The sequence below is a fragment of the Cydia splendana genome, chromosome 13 (genome assembly GCF_910591565.1).
Source record: "Cydia splendana chromosome 13, ilCydSple1.2, whole genome shotgun sequence".
Taxonomy (NCBI): domain Eukaryota; kingdom Metazoa; phylum Arthropoda; class Insecta; order Lepidoptera; family Tortricidae; genus Cydia; species Cydia splendana.
The window spans coordinates 7,361,553-7,379,531 of NC_085972.1; the positions used below are offsets into that span (position 1 = coordinate 7,361,553).

A 17,979-nucleotide genomic window follows, 5' to 3' on the forward strand; every position below is an offset into this window, starting at 1 on the left:
TGGAGCCAGTTTTTTATTTATAATTTTAGTTTATGTTTGTAGTTAGTTGTAGCTTTATGTAGTTTTTAATTTTATTTTATATTGATTGATTTATTAAAAAAAAAAAATAAGACATAACATGCGAACCGGAATACATAATATATAACATACACATAACACATACATAAATTAAATGTATGTGTATTAGTTTAGTTACTTTAAAACCTATTTTTTGTTATTCATACCCTGATATCAAATAAGGTTTTGTTAAAAAAGCTAATGATCAATTTTAAAGAAAAAAAAAACGACTTTAATGGGGAAAGCCGGTGAAAGTTAATTGTAAATTGGTGCCCTTCTAGATTTCATACAATAACTACCATCAAATAAATATGTCATAATTAATATGACAACACAATCCATAGCGACTCTTTTCGTTCCATATTCGTTCGCTATTCACTTTTGACGTAAGTCATTTGGGCATGTTACCATTAATGTCATGGAAAAAAAGTTTTTACTGTATCGCAGTTCTTTTTGCAATTTTGATACTTAGTGCTTAAAACAGTGTGTCGTTAGTGGTATGAATGTTTTTCTTTGAAGAACATTATAAGTGAGCGTTATTAGCATCAACAGGAACATCGTAGAAATGTATTTTGCTGCCATACTTTTTTGTTTGGCTCTAGACGTCCATTTATAAACTGTCATTGATTCTATGTAATCCACGCCATTACGATGATGTGTTGATTTGATTTAATTACTCTTTAACTTATTTTCGTTACTAAGAAGTGTCCGTTGGAATCTAATATATGTATGAGATTGTAAGAAATATGATTAAATTTATCGTATATATAGCATGCTTATCGAATCGTAGGCCAAATTCGGCATGATCCTTTACGGAGTTTAAACAAAACACGATGTTTAATATTTTATTCACTAAACTCTGTACATTACACCTACCATACAAGTATCTACCCTACCTACAGAAAGTTTAATTTAAACAACCTTATTTATCCAAGAGACTCTTGACATTGCAATAAAAATAATTGTCAATAAAATTCAATGAGACGCTCGGTGGATGTACAACACCAGTAAATTGTACCTACACAAACTACAGAATAGAACAGCGTGAACTTTGTAATACTTTTAATTTTTTGACTACTTATTACCTAAGTATCATTTTAATTAGTGCCTATCAGTTAATTTTGACAGAGAGGTGGTAATAAAATGCAATTCTGACCATTAATGCGCGAACATGCACAAACAATAAGAGGCATGTAAAAAAAATATGCATGCAACACGAAATGGTCCCAAATCAGTATAATGCATAAATTGCTGCTTAGCAATGATTCCCGACAAATCAATCAAAGAAATATCTGTGATTATAATATATTGAAGATTGTACCTACCGTACTAGGTACAGTCAATAAATTGCTAAAGTAAACTTCGTTTCCTTTTAAGTTAAATCTTCTAGTAATGGTACAATGATCACTGCCATAGGGTAGGTACCTATGCTATTTTAAAGGACAATCAAAGAATTCAATTTCCTACCCATTTTGTACTTTGTCTCAGTGACAATAGTATACGGTCTCTAGCGACTTTAATATTGATTTGCTATAGTCACTGTGACAATTTAAGGTACGAAATGGGTCAAAAATTAAATTATTTGACTTTAAGTACTTAATAAAATTTCAATTTGTTGGAGGCAGATCATAAAGACCAGGTGTGGAGCATCCACATCCACCGATGACCACGATCCTCAGTCATGAGGGAGCGACCACAGAGAGAAAATTTCAATTTTAAAATTTTGCCTGTGATGTGGCTGCTTTGCTGTAAGCTACAATATTTACGTGTCATAAACTCCACGTCAGTATTAAGTTAATCTTGTGTGATAGTTAATGGGCCAAGTGGACTTAATTGAAACGGAAATTACTGCAATGGCTTGAAAAATTCTATCACATGTAAACACAGACAGGTATATAATAAAGACTGTTACCCCCTCATTCAACGTTTACTAAAGTTGACAAGCCGATACTATCGTTTGTTCCTTTCCGACGTATTGGTATGATGGAAAGGGACAAACGAGTATTATCGGCTTTTCAACTTTAGTAAACGTTTATGAATAAGGGGGTTAGTCTCCGACTCTCCACGCAAAATCCCGTGATCCATATTTGTTATACAAAGTGCCATTACTCTAACCCAAGTAATAGGGTATTCTCTTACTAACTAACTAATATGGCTCAGCGATCCAAAGAGGATATTGGCCTCCGAAACGAGAGCATGCCACTTTTTCCGATTCTGCGCCGTTTCCTGCCAATTATCGGCTCTATTCTCTTACTAGTCAAATAATTTTCTTTTTTAGAACTCGCAAAACGATTTGCTAATACGGAATGTATATGAAACATTTACACAATGACCTCACGGTCAACTCACGTTTTATATTCTTATCCGATTTATTAAATAGAACTTGTGTTTAAAAATAACTGCTAACTATGGTTTTCTAATAATTATCTGGTACTTTATTTCATGCATGGTATGAAATAATTTATTTCAATTACGGTCAAATACCCAATTACAATAATCCTGAACATAATATACCGGGTGAGTCCTGTAATACGAGCAAAAAAGCGATTCTGTATTATTTTCATGCCTGAGACTTCTACATGTGGCATTCTATATAATAGTTAACAATAAAGGATGACTCACGCTAGAATGGTCCGGGTCCTGGCCGAGACTTTCCCCTAGTCGGCTAAATTTAGCATTTGGTTCGAAATATTTTTTTAAAGTGGAAGGAAATGAGACCCACGTTTTCCACAGCCTATTAATATTATCGGAATAAGTGCGTGAATCATCAGTGACAGAATTTCATAATGAGATTATCAGTATTTATTATTTACTTGTCTGTGTTGCAAAATGAGAACATTCTACGAGAAATTTTAATGTAACAGTATACGGGACTGCAGTTTAAAAGGTTGTTAACATAGAAATAAGAATGGATGTTTAATAGTTTTGCCGCATTAGGTTGATAATGTAAGTAATGTAAATTAATGTGCAAGTGTAACCTACCCATTCAACACTAATTACGACACATTGTAGTCTTGCTTCTACTAAGCATTTTCGCTACATAGCGGGAAATCCATGTTAACGGCTACGACGTAGCGCTACCCGTAGATCAGGGGTAAACAACGCTCTTTGTAAGTACTTAATGTTTAATAAATCATTATACTTCCAATGCTCCATCCGTTCTATTAATATTGAAGAGATGAAAAACAATCCTTAATTTTATCGCAGACAGTTTCTTGAGTAAATTGGAAAGTAAACATCATAATTAAAAGTTTTCAAGCAGGACGCTTTGAGCGCTTTATTTGTGTCCGAGTGTACCTGAAATATCGTGATAATTAATCATTCTCGCTTCCGTGTCCGAAGGTTGGCAAACGGAATCCTATTACCTACCAACCCCCTTATTAATAAAATCGTGAAAACCGCTGTTGATTTAATTAATAATATTTAATCTCTTTATGTAAATACAAATAAATGTAAATAACGATTTCCAACGGCTTGTTTTATTTGACAGCAGCAAAGAGCATATAAATGGCATATAAGAACTCTCAGCTGTGTGTCAGTCTGTCTGTCTGTGATGCATGAATCATAATAGAATACCTAGATAATCATTGTTAAACGTAACACAAATCCTTGCAATACTTAGGTACTTCTATTGTTTTGCAACAAGTGCCTAAGAAGTTTTATAATTTTATAACATGTAACTTTCAATGTTTTCAGCGACATCTATCTCGGTTTAGAAACATCATTAATATAGGCCGCTGACTATTTACGGCACTTACATTTCAGGACGTTGTATTTCATGAGATAACTCAGACAACTGCGCCACCTGTGGGAGTTATATCGCAACGCTTTAAGGGCATGCTTGAGAGAATAAATAACTAGATGGCGCCATCAGACGTAGTTATTTAAACAAAATCTTATTTTTTTTATTTATTTATTTATTAACATAAAAGTATACAGCTTATACAAATACAATGTCCCACAAAACAGTTTACACGGTTTGACTGTGGGATCTTGCAGTCTCTACTCTCTTATATTACATTAAAGTTTACATCTGTCATTACTAATAATTACTAAACGCGATTTACGAGGTAACTACGCAGCTTTTTACCAAATTTTACTTTATTGGCTTCCTGTCTGATGTCAGAGGGCAGGCTGTTGAGTATGTAGGGAAGGCTACTATCTGCTACTATGGGTACTATCGTTTAACATGAAGTATTTATGTATAGTGCAAATAGGAAACACGTAGTACCTATTAGAAAGCATGTTACAAATAAGTTTTTGACAAAAATTCCATTTTTGGTACAAGCTTCTATCGCTGACTGTACTTTTTTTTCCACAGACAACTAATACTCATCGAGAGGATTCTAAAAACCCCAAACACAATTAGGTTGCGTTGTTTCATCACAGAGTTCTGATGGCCACCACCTGTCTCCATCATCAGATCAGCTCGATGGTACCATAATATTGCATTGTCATCCGACTTACATATGTATGCAAATTTTCAGCTTCATTGGAAGTCGGAAAATGGGTCAAATTTAGCTTGCAAGATTTGACCCGTACAAACATAGTTACATATTTACATAGGTACATTGCAAGTTAAATAAAAGCTTGTAATAAAATATACCTACTATTACAAAATAAGTGCGACATGAAATAGTAGAAATTAAATAAAATGGAACTAAAAAAAATCCATGCAAAACTGTTGCCATGTTTAAGCATTTTACGTCAAAAATGTGACAGTTACGAAGGAAGTGGCGCCCTCATTTAATTTCTACTCTTTCATGTCGCACTGAATTTTTGGACTCATTCAATCAATCTTTGGCCTGTTTGAATAACCGAACTTCATGATAGAAAAGTTAAACAGCCGTCATTTAGGTACCTGATATTTGATGTCAATTTTGATAGGTTCGTCCAAAGAGTAAAGTAAGTAATATAGGTAAAGAGAGCCCTCTTGAAGCATTTTATGGAAACTCATTTGAAAGCGCCATCTCTGATTCTCCTCCGAAACTAAGTATGTATGTGTGCGTGTACAACTACATATGCATTCATATGTGTACTTTCGTCCCACATAATATTAGGTCTACTTGGTCGGTTTACAAGTCCATTTTTTGATTGGTTTCTTGTAACAAATAACTGTAATTGTTTACAAGAAGTCAAACAAAAAATGTACTTGTAAACCGCCCAAGTAGACCTAACATTGTATCCCTATGGGTCGAAGTGTATCCGCAAGGGCCCCCGAAAACAATAAGATAAGATAAGACGTAACATTATGTGGAAAACGTTAATGTTATCAATAATGGAATAGAAAAAAAACAGAATATTAAAGTAAATATGTTTATTACTTTCATTTTGTTGATAGCGTAAGTAATACAATAAGTGTAGGGAAAATAGTAACAGAGACAATAGAATAAGTGTACTCGTAAAGAAGCAAACTTGTTGTTTACCTCTCGTGCTTATATCGAGGTCAAAACATGCGAAATATTCCAAAATTACTAGTGTATAGAGAGATTTAAAAAGTGGAATCTTGAGCGTTGCAGAGTCACGAGAAGCCAGCAAACTTTGCTGCCTAGAGTAATACATGTTTTACACCACATTATCGCTAGGAAAGTACAATTTTTGGTAAATAATAGAAAAGAAAGCGTGTGGTGAAAAAGCATTCACACACAAGAAAATACATGTTAATAAGACAATTTACTACGAATACCTAATAGAGCCTAAAAATATGCGTTATACCAGTGCCAACTCAATTTATTTATTTATTTTTGTAATGTTTATGTTTGTTGTAATATGATTGTGCTGCACGTTTAGTTTCGTCTTCGTCATCATTATAATTTATTTTACCACATAATATGCGATTAACTGATCTGCACCAACTGTACAGTTGTATTTATTGTAGTGTTTGTGAAATACTGGGTCAGTTTATCTTTATGTATAAAACATTTAAAAGGATAATCAGTTCGCATTTTTGGAATGGAGCGAGTTATAATTGTTTAATAAAAGCGCTTTAAAGGCGGCTTCAAACGCCGTAGTATTAGGTGCGTTGTTTCTTGCCCCATAGCTGCGAATGTTCCCGAAAAAGATTTCTAAGGGATCCTGATTTAAGTGTCGGGTTAATAAAATGTCAAAACCGAACTTTTCCGACAAAACTGTCCATATTCTTTCTACACCTTCTATAGTTTTAATAAAATTAATAACAGATGGGACGGTCTGTTCGAATTTTCGCATTTTATTCCCACTCATTTCTTGTTTTTTTTTATAAATGTTACTGTCTTTAAAATTGTTTTACAGCCTTGTCATAGTTTATGATGTGGCGAATTCCGCTTCACGCATCCTATGTATTTTTTTCCGTTAGGAATGCTTATGGTATTTCCATTCAAGCTGTCGAATAGGTCGTCGAGCATCAAAGTAATGTCAATTAACTGACGACAATCCTGAGGCAGATCGCCACTGGCCGATAGGTGTTCAGCGGCTACATGCAGCTACGCTGTGGCTAAATAATTGGGTCGCTAATATGACTCGCATTTTTTGATTTTTTTTGTCGATTAACATGCTCTTCGGTCAACTTGTCCACTAGCCGTAGTTCTCTATATGTTAGGTCGGAGGCATATAACATTGCATAATATTGCCACATCACTATTTTCTCTTGCCCGTTTGTGACGTAGCGCATGTCCTTGGAAAGTAAATTATTCCTGAGTCCCTTCATTAAATGGGGAGTGTCATAAATATGGATAATGCTTTTGCCATTTATTTTAAAGTGTTCATATGGTGACTCCTTCTGTACCTAGCTGTTTATTTTCTTTTTTTGTGTCATTTACTAGTTCCCTGATGGCTCCAACATTTACTTGGCTCGGATCACAAACAGTGTTCACGATTATGAGACCGGATTTTTGTGCGTGTTTGATAACATCCACAATATTTTTTTTTTTATTCCTTTTTCTGCAAACCTGTCGTAAAATAGTAGGCAATCGGTTGCTTAAAATTATGTTTCATTACTTTTACCATAAATACTAAGGCGTGGTCCGCAAACAAATTTTAGGTAATTATCAGTACTGCTACTTGACGATAGATGTAGCGGCGACCGTAAAGTCTAATGCTCAACAATTTTCAGCTAATATTATAAACTGATTAACCGGAACTCTATTTTCAACCCCTTCCGCTTCTAATATTAGTTGTAAATTGTTGTTCAATAAAAGTTTCGTTGGTCGGCACTTGAGAGACATTTAGTATCGAGTAGCGGTACTGATAATTCCGCTACTCGATGCTAGATGCCGACTATGAAAATACTAATATTTTTGGTACCGAAACTGATGTATGGAGTGACCACTCTTTGTCTTACTATATTTCTCTATGGTATTATTTATGCAAAAACCTACCTGCGGAATTGCTTTCTGTTGGTGTACTGACACTCTGAAACTGCAGAAAGAAGGCGGCTTGAGGCATTTCAAAAACATCTGAAAAAATCAATTTTTTATATAAATAACGTTAGAAAAAGAGAAACTGTGGCGATTAACAAAAAGACGGTGGTAGCCTGTTCGGTAAGGGAAATTATCGCTTACAAACAACAAATACAAACAAACAAACTTTCAACCCCTTTTTTCATCACCTTAGGGGATGAATTTCCCAAAATGTTGTTACCCCCTGCTGGGGTGTAGGGCTCGAATCTTTTTCTTCCACTGACTCCGGTCCTGGGCAGCTTTAATTATTTTTTTTGTATTTTAATAATATATCTTTTTACGAAGTTTGAAATTGCTAGCATAAAATAAAACTTGAACCCCATACAAACTTTCATCCCTTTTTAACCCCCTTAGGGGTTGAATTTCCAAAATCGCTTCTTATCTCTTGTACAGTTTATAAATCTAACCTGGTGTGCAAATTTCAAAAGTGGCTGTGACATACGGACGGACGGACGGACAGACGGACAGACGGACAGACGGACAGACGGACAGACGGACAGACAGACAGACAGGACGAACCTATAAGGGTTCCGTTTTTTGCCATTTGGATACGGAACCCTAAAAATATAATATAAAATATATAGATTACCCGTATTGGTTGGTAATGCAGCCTGCTGTGGTGCTTCATTAGAAACTTGTTGTAAGTTTGAGGTAGAGGCTTGTTCATTAATGTTTGGCTGAGTAGCAGCGAAATTTCCAAGTTGTCAACATGCCTTTGTTCTGTAAAAAGGTAGAGAGGTTGGCTGGTGCGTTAATGGACGGAATAGTTCATATGACAGAATTAGCTACGTTGACCTTATTTCTGTCAGCAGTACATTGCAAGTAATGGCTTCTTTTCTCTAAATATCCCTATAAAAATTATGCATACTATTAGTACTATGCCTTATGGGACGGTCGAAGAGATAGTTCAGATCCGGAAACCGCTATAGAAGACGGATAGGCCTGAGGCCGACAATCCCTTTTCACGCCGAGGTATGTATACTTAGTGCTTTTCTCAAACATGCAATGAAATAAATAAAATAAAAAATCCACGAAACCCAAGTTTTATTTATAGAAAAAACTAAAAGTAAACTACACCTAAAATATAACTAACACGTACCTATATCTTTATCACGGGTATGTTTTACACGAGTCGTGTATTTTTACTACCCGTATATTTTCATGTATCTTTGATTTGTTCGCCTTGTATCCGTCTGACTGTCGTTTTTGTCATATAAGTTTACATAGTCTTTCATGTTCATATCATGTTTCACATACATAGTTGCTTTATGCATGGAGTAAATAAGTATAATTTCCAGTGTTGACGATTTTGTAGTTACTTTCATTTCTTTAAAATATGCCACAAAACTTTCTAAGAAACTGTAAGCCACTTTCCTTAGTTTCTCAAATAATAAAATTGCCATAAGCAACCATATACATACTTCGTCTTTGACTTGGCGGCAGAGCTGGTAGCAAGTTATTTAAAATCAATTCTGCTTACGCTCCCAATTCCAACTCCTACGATTACAATTAATATTAATTTCATTATTTCGTCGGAACTCATATTAAAGTAAAAAAATCAACAACGCACCATAAATCCAATAAAACAGAAATACAGAATGAATGAAAACTTTCCAACTTTGCCTCCATAACAATAAAAAAAAAATAACTACGCGTGTTTGAGTAGACCGTCTTACCGCTAACGTTTAGATGAAATATTTTATATGTTTTTATTTGTGTAGTTAAATTTATAATTTAAAATTATAGAATTTCGTTAATAATGTATTATTTATTATGTTCATGTTGATTTTACACAAATAAAACTGCAAATTATAGCAAACATTGTTTTTTTTTTATAGGCGTAGTGGCAGAGTGTCACTGTGTCATTACGAACCATAAAGTGGTAACAGACTATCGCACCACACCAAGGTCATTGTGCGACGCACCGATAAGTAAGAGCGAGAAAGAGATATCGCTTTCTGTGTGTTACGGCCAATAAAGCAAATACTGCCTCTAGTTTTTTTTTTATGGATGAATGCCACGATGCTGAGCGGCTACCGCGAAAACCGAAATTGTCAAATTGCGGGGAACTTTCTCTTTTACTCCAATGAAAGCGTAATTAGAGTGACAGAGAAAAATCTCCGCTATTTGCGAACTTCAATTTTTGCGGTTATAGCCCTGTATGACAAATATTTGTGAAATCGAAATTAAAAAAAGCGGCCAAGTGCGAGTAGGACTCGCCCATGAAGGGTTCCGTAACAGCAAGTAACATAATAAAATTGCGGTTTACAATTTATCACGTAGTAATAAAAAACTACTTACTAGATCTCGTTCAAACCACATACATTTTACCACTTTGGAAGTGTCTCTCGCGCTAACTATTTAGTTTAGAACAAAATGATATTAGAAACCTCAATATCATTTTTGAAGACCTATCCATATACCCCACACGTATGGGTTTGATGAGAAAACAATTTTTGAGTTTCAGTTCTAAGTATGGGGAACCCCCAAAACTTAAATAATAATAATTATTATTGTTTTTTTTTCTATTTGTGTGTGAAAATCTTAATGCAGTTCACAGAATACATCTACTTACCAAGTTTCAACAGTATAGTTCTTATAGTTTCGGAAAAAAGTGACTGTGACATACGGACGGACAGACAGACAGACAGACATGAGGAATCCATAACGGTTCCGTTTTTTGCCATTTGGCTACGGAACCCTAAAAAGAGGACTTTGCCGGCCTTAGCCTAGCTGCACCTGAAGGCCTACCGCGAACCACGTTCGATGAGTTGCCTCTCTGTCGCATTTGTGAATTCGTACGTTAGTGTGACAGGGAGGCAACACCTCAAACGTGGTTCGCGGTAGGCCTCCTGAAACGTTATACTTCGCAGCCTCGCTTAGGGAACATAACATCAATATTTCATTGCATGTTTGAGAAAAGAACTATTACGTGTGTACAAGGTATTTTTTGGCAATTTTCTTAAATAACTTCTATTATAAAATAAATACATTTAATATATGTACTTAAAATGCGCTCTTTCATTGGGTGTATATAAATATAGTTTGAAAAACTTTATTTTTTAACTTTCTCATTTACCGCCCAAAAGTGGCCCCCCAATGCCCCCATGTTTAAAATTCATTTCTTTACGTTACACGTCCGTCCGTCTTTGGGTCACTAATTTACATATGTGTACCAAATTTCAACTTAATTGGTCCAGTAGTTTCCGAGAAAATAGTCTGTGACAGACGGACAGACAGACAGACGCACGAGTGATCCTATAAGTGTTTCGTTTTTTCCTTTTGAGGTACGGAACCCTAAAAACATCGTTATAAATAGTTAGACTGGTTTTTCCTACATACGTATAACTAATTCTGAAAGATAATCTTATAGATTCATACCAGGTAAATGCAGTGAAGTGAGTGATGCATTCTTGAAATGTTTATCACAAATGATCCTCTTCTTATGGTACTCATAATCCGAAGACTATTCCAACTTGCCACCAACAAGTGTGACCCAAGATTTGAATTCTTCTGGATACTTGTCACGATTTGGAAAGCGATGGGTTATTGTTCCTGAAAAAATAAATTCACTCTCCTTGTATTATGTTTGCCTGATACATGTAAGATAATGTTAAAATAAGTAGGTATGACACATATTTTTATACCATGTCTGGAGTATCTAGATATGGGATTTTAAACTATACATATGCATAGATATGAGAAGATTCTTATAGTTTATTTTATAGTTAATTAATAATATTTAAATGATAAGTTTTAAGATGTATTCTAATAAGTAATTGTTCATTTTTATTTGTATTAGGTATAGGTTAGATTCAGTAATTGCTATGCCCTTGTAGGGCTCATGTTTGAAACAACTCATTTGTTATTTAATACCTATATGTACAACATGAATGCAAATAAAGAACTTGAACTTGTATGTATTAGGTACCATAATTCGTGAAAATGAACTTACCAGTGTTTTTACAGCAGCACATAGTCTAAGCATTGTAGCAGATTTATCGATAGTGGCCTGCCTTATCAAAAGTTACTAGTACTCAGGTACCTACCACAAAATAAATTTACTGTAAAATAGCGTCCATATCGCACAAAATAACACAGCACACAGCGAATGCTCAACGACGAGGCGGACCAACACAGAGGTACAACTCAACGCACTTTCGAGGTTTTCATAACAGGGCATGTGTTTTAATTCGGGCTATAATCTAATTTCTTTCAGAACCGTAATGAAGGAAATGGCTGAACCATCCATGGACCTAGAATACTACGGACGTAGTTTTGCTAAGACAAAAACTGTGATTCCATCATCCACCAATTTCCTAGTATTTACGCGTGACACACACACATTGACAGTTATCTCAATGCCCTCATCCACCAATTTGCCGTCAGACGGATCGAAACGTCAGTGAAGTAAATTTGTCCAAGAAAAATGTAAAATATGCCGGCATGCGTAGTTAAATCCTGCAAGAATTGTACCGATCGAAAGAAAAAAAAATACGGAATATCTTTTCATAGGTAATTTTATCAATTATCACGGTATAGTACATAAAATCTCCATATTTCATTGTTTATAAATGCGAAACAGGAGTGTGACCAGTAAGTTGAACAGGGTAATTTCCCGAAAGTAGGGTAATTGTTGCCCTTCTTATTAAATCATTATGTATATAAGATGTCATTTAGGATATTTAGGTAAATAGCTAAATTATTGATTTTGCATTTCAAACTAGGGCGGTATGGTAATTTCCCGATAATAAGGAGATTAAAGACGTTTACATGAATAATGTTGGATAGTTAACGTTTATTTGTTATGTAAGGTAAACATACTCATGGTGCTCGACGCGGTCCCAGTCCAGTACATGTCATCTTGAAACTGAAGTCATTGTCAATAGAGGTGACAGCAAGGTGTCATCTATTGGGCATTAACATGTCGAGCACTAGTACATTACCTTATATTTATTTTTTGTTTAAAACCAGATATGTTACAAGTTAAATATCATTAGGTATTGAAAATTATATTTGCACAAAGTAATTGTGCAACAATGCGCATTTATTTTCAAGACCTATAAAATCAGTCAGGTACACACTTTTTTATTGTCTAACGTAAAACTGTCCTATTTTAATATTTGAAAACAAGGACGATATTGAAAATAATTGTTTCACCATTAGGGGAGAATTTGTGTTACATGGTATCACTCGTCTACACGCACACTTTCAAACCGTCCGCCATTGCAGTGTCACAGTTTGTCTTAAGTGACATTCCCTCTGTCAAATATATAACTCTATGGAACCATCACTAAAATATTTCAAATTTACCCTCTTCCAGTGACAGCAAAAAAATTGCATGTCTTGGCGGATATGCAAGTGTTGCCAGCATAATTAAATCAATTTATAACAAAATTCTTATTTTTTTTCAAAATTTATAGAAAATTATAATAATTACAAATATGAATTCGTACTTATTTTAATTTAAATATTAATGCCACTAAAATTATATACATTTTATAGTGACATCTGGTGAAGTAGTTTGTGTAATCGGAAGTCAACTAATTTTGTCAGAAGCAAGATATAGAAGTCGCCTGCATCTTTACTGACGTTAACTACATTTGAAGTGTCCCCCCCCTGGGTTCGTCCAACCTATATTACTTACTTTACTCTTTGGTAATAAGTGGGCAATTTCATGACAAGTCCGTCAAACCTTACAAAATATAATAATATCTAGTATATTTGTTTTTAAATATGCCTAGCGTTTTTTAATATAAGTTTAGTGTCTGTGTTTTGATTGATCATGGCTGATAATTTACCTTTAATACCCGGAAAACAGTAAGTATTTTCACATTTTCACTCTATAATCTCACGGTGTGCATATCTACACAAAGTATTGTTTGATTACTGTTACAGTACAGTACATTTAATACTTACTAGTTCTTGGTCAATCGAAATATTGTGAGTTATATCATCATAGGCCTTTCAGTCTATTGCAGGCTGTACAAACAGTGTCAGGCAGGGCGACAACGTTTTTCTTGGCTGTATAAGCCAATACGGGAGCGGCAGCCACGACCGCAAAACAGGCAGGTGTAGTGTGCCCGTGGCGAACAGATGTCGGGCTGATGAGTGATGACGCTTGGCTCGCTTACTTGCGAGTGTCTTAAACCAAGCGTCATCGTGGATTTTACGACCGTCGAACACCAGTTCGCGCCACTTATCTCTGTCCTCGGCAAGCTCCTCCCATTTATGGACCGGGATGTTGAAGGAGTGCATGTCTCGCTTGGCGCAGTTCTTATGCCGTAGCAGTTAACCTACGCAGTAATGGTAAAAAGTAGTATATAAATAATAGTACGTGAAATAACATCCAGGCAATAAATTTAATAGCCAAGCAATACTAGCTAATTTATCCTAGGGAAAGCTGTCAGAAGTTCGTGCCACTCCTTATTATTTTAAGCAATACCTTTGGTCTCACACCAGCTCAGTCCAGTTACTCACAGATTTCGACAGCCCCTTGCCATGTTGTCTGACGATTTCTATGCAAGCCGGGTAATATTTTGATTAAATTTAATATTACATTAAATTACATTAAATTTACGGTTTAAACTCCAGTGCTTTAGTCATACGCGCGACATGTTTCGGAGAGCCTAGGTCTCCTTTCTCAAGCACGCTTATGTCGCGTCGCGTTTATTTAACCGTAAAATTAGTTTAATGTTAGTAAATTTAGTATGTCACACGACAGTTTAAATTGAAAATCATTTATTTACATACAAGATATAAACAGTGGTACTACTAAACGAAATTAATAACTAGCTTAAATTGTACCAAGGATGCTGGCGGCATTTCCTCGCTGTATCGCAATGCTGATGCGTTGTGCGAGGTAGCCGCCAGCTTTTCGGTCACCAGTTACGTCAACCAGACGATTTACCAGTTTAAATTTAATTTAATATTGTTTTTAGAACGGTATGCGCGGACGTGAAACCAGTTTTACGGGAAGTGTTTCGAGCGCGGGATCAGTTTCCACCCATCCCGGAGAAGAGCAGTGCTACTGATGATGAGAAACAATGGGTATGGCAAAGGTCTAGAGTTAAACCAGGACAAGTCTGCAACGATTTTGATAGCACACGCAGTGTGTTTTTTTAAACGTCAAGCTTCTAAGAAATTGTGCCGTATAAATAACACTTGCACTGCGAGTGCTATCAAAATCATTGCAGACTTGTCTTGGTCTAACTCTATTGATGAAGGATTACCTTAGACAAAGGGAAAAGGAACTTATTTTAAAACATTCACTGCTAGTGACCTGTTAGGCGCTTATTGCTATACTGAGCGGAAATAACGTTTTCACGTCACCTATTCGAAAAAGGGCTTCTTCTTCCCTGCTAGGAGGGATCAAAGTGGCACTTTTCTTCCCTGTTAGAAAGGATCAAAGTGGTAATTTTCTGTTATAGGACACATTTTTTTTTTCATTTTTACATACAATTTTTTTAGCTTAAATAAGTAGTGTTTTGATACAAATGATAATTTCTTCATTTATTTATTTTTTTATTTTCCTTATAGTTGATGTGAAAAGCAGTATGTGCCACACGGTATCAAAATTATTTCGTCTCGGGCGTTAACACTTGAATCCCTCATTAAGTACGCTCAGGATTCAATGTACGCCCTTGTCGGAAATATATCATTTTGATCCCTTGTAACACAAACTACTATTTACCTATTACGATGCAGATCTACATGTTTTTTGACGCTTATTAAAATTAGAATAAGAATTATAAGTGAACGGGGAAAACAAAGATTATCAATAGGTACTAAATATATTTATTGGTCATAACATAACATTCGTTCTTAATATCAACAATAACAAACATGTCACTATTAATAAATATGGTGCGATAGCTGCACTCAACCCGTTTCCGATTTTGATAATAAGTACTTATACCTACCTACTTGTACAAACATAATACCTATACTTACTAAACTTCTTCTTCCTCGCGTTATCCCGGCATTTTGCCACGGCTCATGAGGGGTCCGCTTGACAACTAATCCCATGATTTGACGTAGGCACTAGTTTTTACGAAAGCGACTGCCATCTGACCTTCCAACCCAGAGGGGAAGCTAGGCCTTATTGGGATTAGTCCGGTTTCCTCACGATGTTTTCCTTCACCGAAAAGCGACTGGCCAATATCAAATGATATTTCGTACATAAGTTCCGAAAAACTCATTGGTACGAGCCGGGGTTTGAACCCGCGACTTCCGGATTTAAAGTCGCACGCTCTTACCGCTAGGCCACCAGCGTTTTTTAGTATACTTACTAAACTTATAAACAGTTATTATATCCATGAAAATACTGATTAATACTTCTTTATTAGTTCTAATTTATATTGAATCCGATAAGGTTAGATAAGGATTAATGATAAGCGAATCCTGAGGTCCCAAACTAAAAGGTTTCTATTATTTAAGTACCTAATTTACACATGCAACAACTTAGTTTTAATTTATAATAGGTACAAATCTTATCAATATGATTAAATTGCTCTGCATTAGCGTATAAGTACCTCTATAGCACTAGCATAAATTTGATAACGTATTTATTACGAATAATATCATATACGAGTATGTCACTCATTTTACTACCTTCCTATAATGAAAATTTAGTTTCCTTCCTCTTTTTATACAATTTTTGGAAATACCCGACAATTCGAACTTTTCAGAAGTAACGGAATACACCTTCGTCATTATTAACTACAATATTTTACTGGATTTACCTAGTATATGATTAGTACCACATGCTTACGTCTCATGAGTTCTTTGTAATCCAAAAATAAAATGAAATACTGTAACTGTAGGGATAAGTTCGCCTTTGTACTTCTTACTAATTGTATGTTATTTTTAATATGTCTTTTTGTACAATAACACTTACTACTACTACTATAGTACTGACATCTTAGTGCGAGCGAGATATATACATAATAAATTACGTAGACGTTAGCGTATATGTTATGGCGACTGTACACACTCGTCGAGAGCCTCTCGCTGAGAGTCTCGGCAACGCTCCTATCCAATCGGAGAAGCGCGAGACGAGACGAGGAAGAGAGAAACGAGAAGGGAGCAGTATGTAGGTACACACTCTTTCTCTGCCTGTCTCGGGATGTCTCGACGAGTGTGTACAGCCCGCATTAGTGTTGACACTGTCAGTGACTCGTGGTACGGGTACTGATTAGAATCTAGTCACGAATTTGTACCAACTATTAACTAGTTGACAAAAGTTTTTTTAATTCAAATAATATTACTACGACTATCGAATCCGTTTTAAGTTTCTTTCCAGCTAAAATAATAAATATGATGGTTATAGCGAATGTTTGAAATGAATTTACAACACAAAATGTGTAAATTATATCCTCATGACCAACTATGAAATACGAAAGTAAATCTGTTATTAAAACTTGAGCACTAGTAATGCACACTAATATAAAAGCTATCACGGAAGTCTTTACTAAATGCTTCACATTTTTCGTTCTATCAACACCTATTTTACACGCCACGTGAAATATCTCTACAAAAATCAATGCGTTCAAAAGCAACATGAAAAACTTAACCTGAGAGTACGATTTGTAGAAAATATTCCAGTATTCTTTGTAATACGTTAATAAGACTGGACATAAAACTCCAACAGGCAATGTCAAAAACCAGACTAAACATGAAACAATACGTAATCTTATTTTCTCGTAAACAAACACCAAAACCACTTTGTCATATAAATTCTTCGTGAAAATAAACATCCAGGAAACTAGAGCGAAATCCGACTGAAAATACAAGCCGTATACCACATCGTTGAATAATCCTTGTTCCAAATTCTCGAATGATATCAGAAATTCGCACACTGTATTCACAATCCTCGCAATGGTTAGTTGCACTAACACTTTTTCGTCGTATTTTCTTGCATTTGGAATCAGAATCAGCACGAGCAACTGTAATATCAAACAAACCGCAGACACTGCAATCCCCAACAGCCAAGGCGTCTTGAAAACTTGCAACACTTCAATTGCTCCCAATTGGGTCAAATTTATATTTTCCGCACTCTGATTGGCCATTTCAACTGACGGCACTGTTTGTGTATAACTCTAGAGAGTGACTGCCAGTAACGAGTGCAAAAATAACTTCGTAATATTTAAACACTCGTCATTGAAACGGCTTAACTGAATTGAATTTTTAGTTCAAACCGATCTTTATGACTTGCAGTTTCATTGAGATATTGCTGTTAACCACTTATCGTAAATTTTGTACATTGCTTACTTAAAAACTTTATTTACTGTTGTTATTTGAACTCGACACGCGTTAGTCGTCGAATCTACTGAAGTGCCGCCGATAAAATGTTGTTGTTACTAAAAACTGGGATGAATCATTGATAGTTGTAATTGTATTAACTTACGCTATGTTAAATTAACAAAGCATGTTGTCGCTTGTTGATAAAAGTATCGTTGGAGCTAATTATCAAGTGGCCATCTGG

The 17,979-nt window shown here is 35.3% G+C and overlaps 1 protein-coding gene and 1 long non-coding RNA gene across 2 annotated transcripts in view; both read right to left on the minus strand.

Moving 5' to 3' along the window:
* Positions 1–4,331: 4,331 nt before the first annotated feature.
* Positions 4,332–17,979, minus strand: part of LOC134796436 (uncharacterized) — a 266,691-nt gene continuing 253,043 nt past the window's right edge. The window contains exon 2 of the long non-coding RNA XR_010144935.1: positions 4,332–4,646. This is a non-coding gene — a long non-coding RNA (uncharacterized LOC134796436). The remainder of the gene's footprint in view (positions 4,647–17,979) is intronic.
* On the minus strand, positions 16,625–17,833 carry LOC134796397 (uncharacterized). Its single transcript, XM_063768594.1, has one exon. The coding sequence runs from the start codon at positions 17,561–17,563 to the stop codon at positions 16,721–16,723; it is 843 nt and encodes a 280-aa protein (XP_063624664.1). The 5' UTR covers positions 17,564–17,833; the 3' UTR covers positions 16,625–16,720.

What these genes read in the sequence shown, in the direction of transcription:
- LOC134796397 (XM_063768594.1), bottom strand. Translation starts at nt 17,563, where the DNA reads ATGGCCAATCAGAGTGCGGAAAATATAAATTTGACCCAATTGGGAGCA.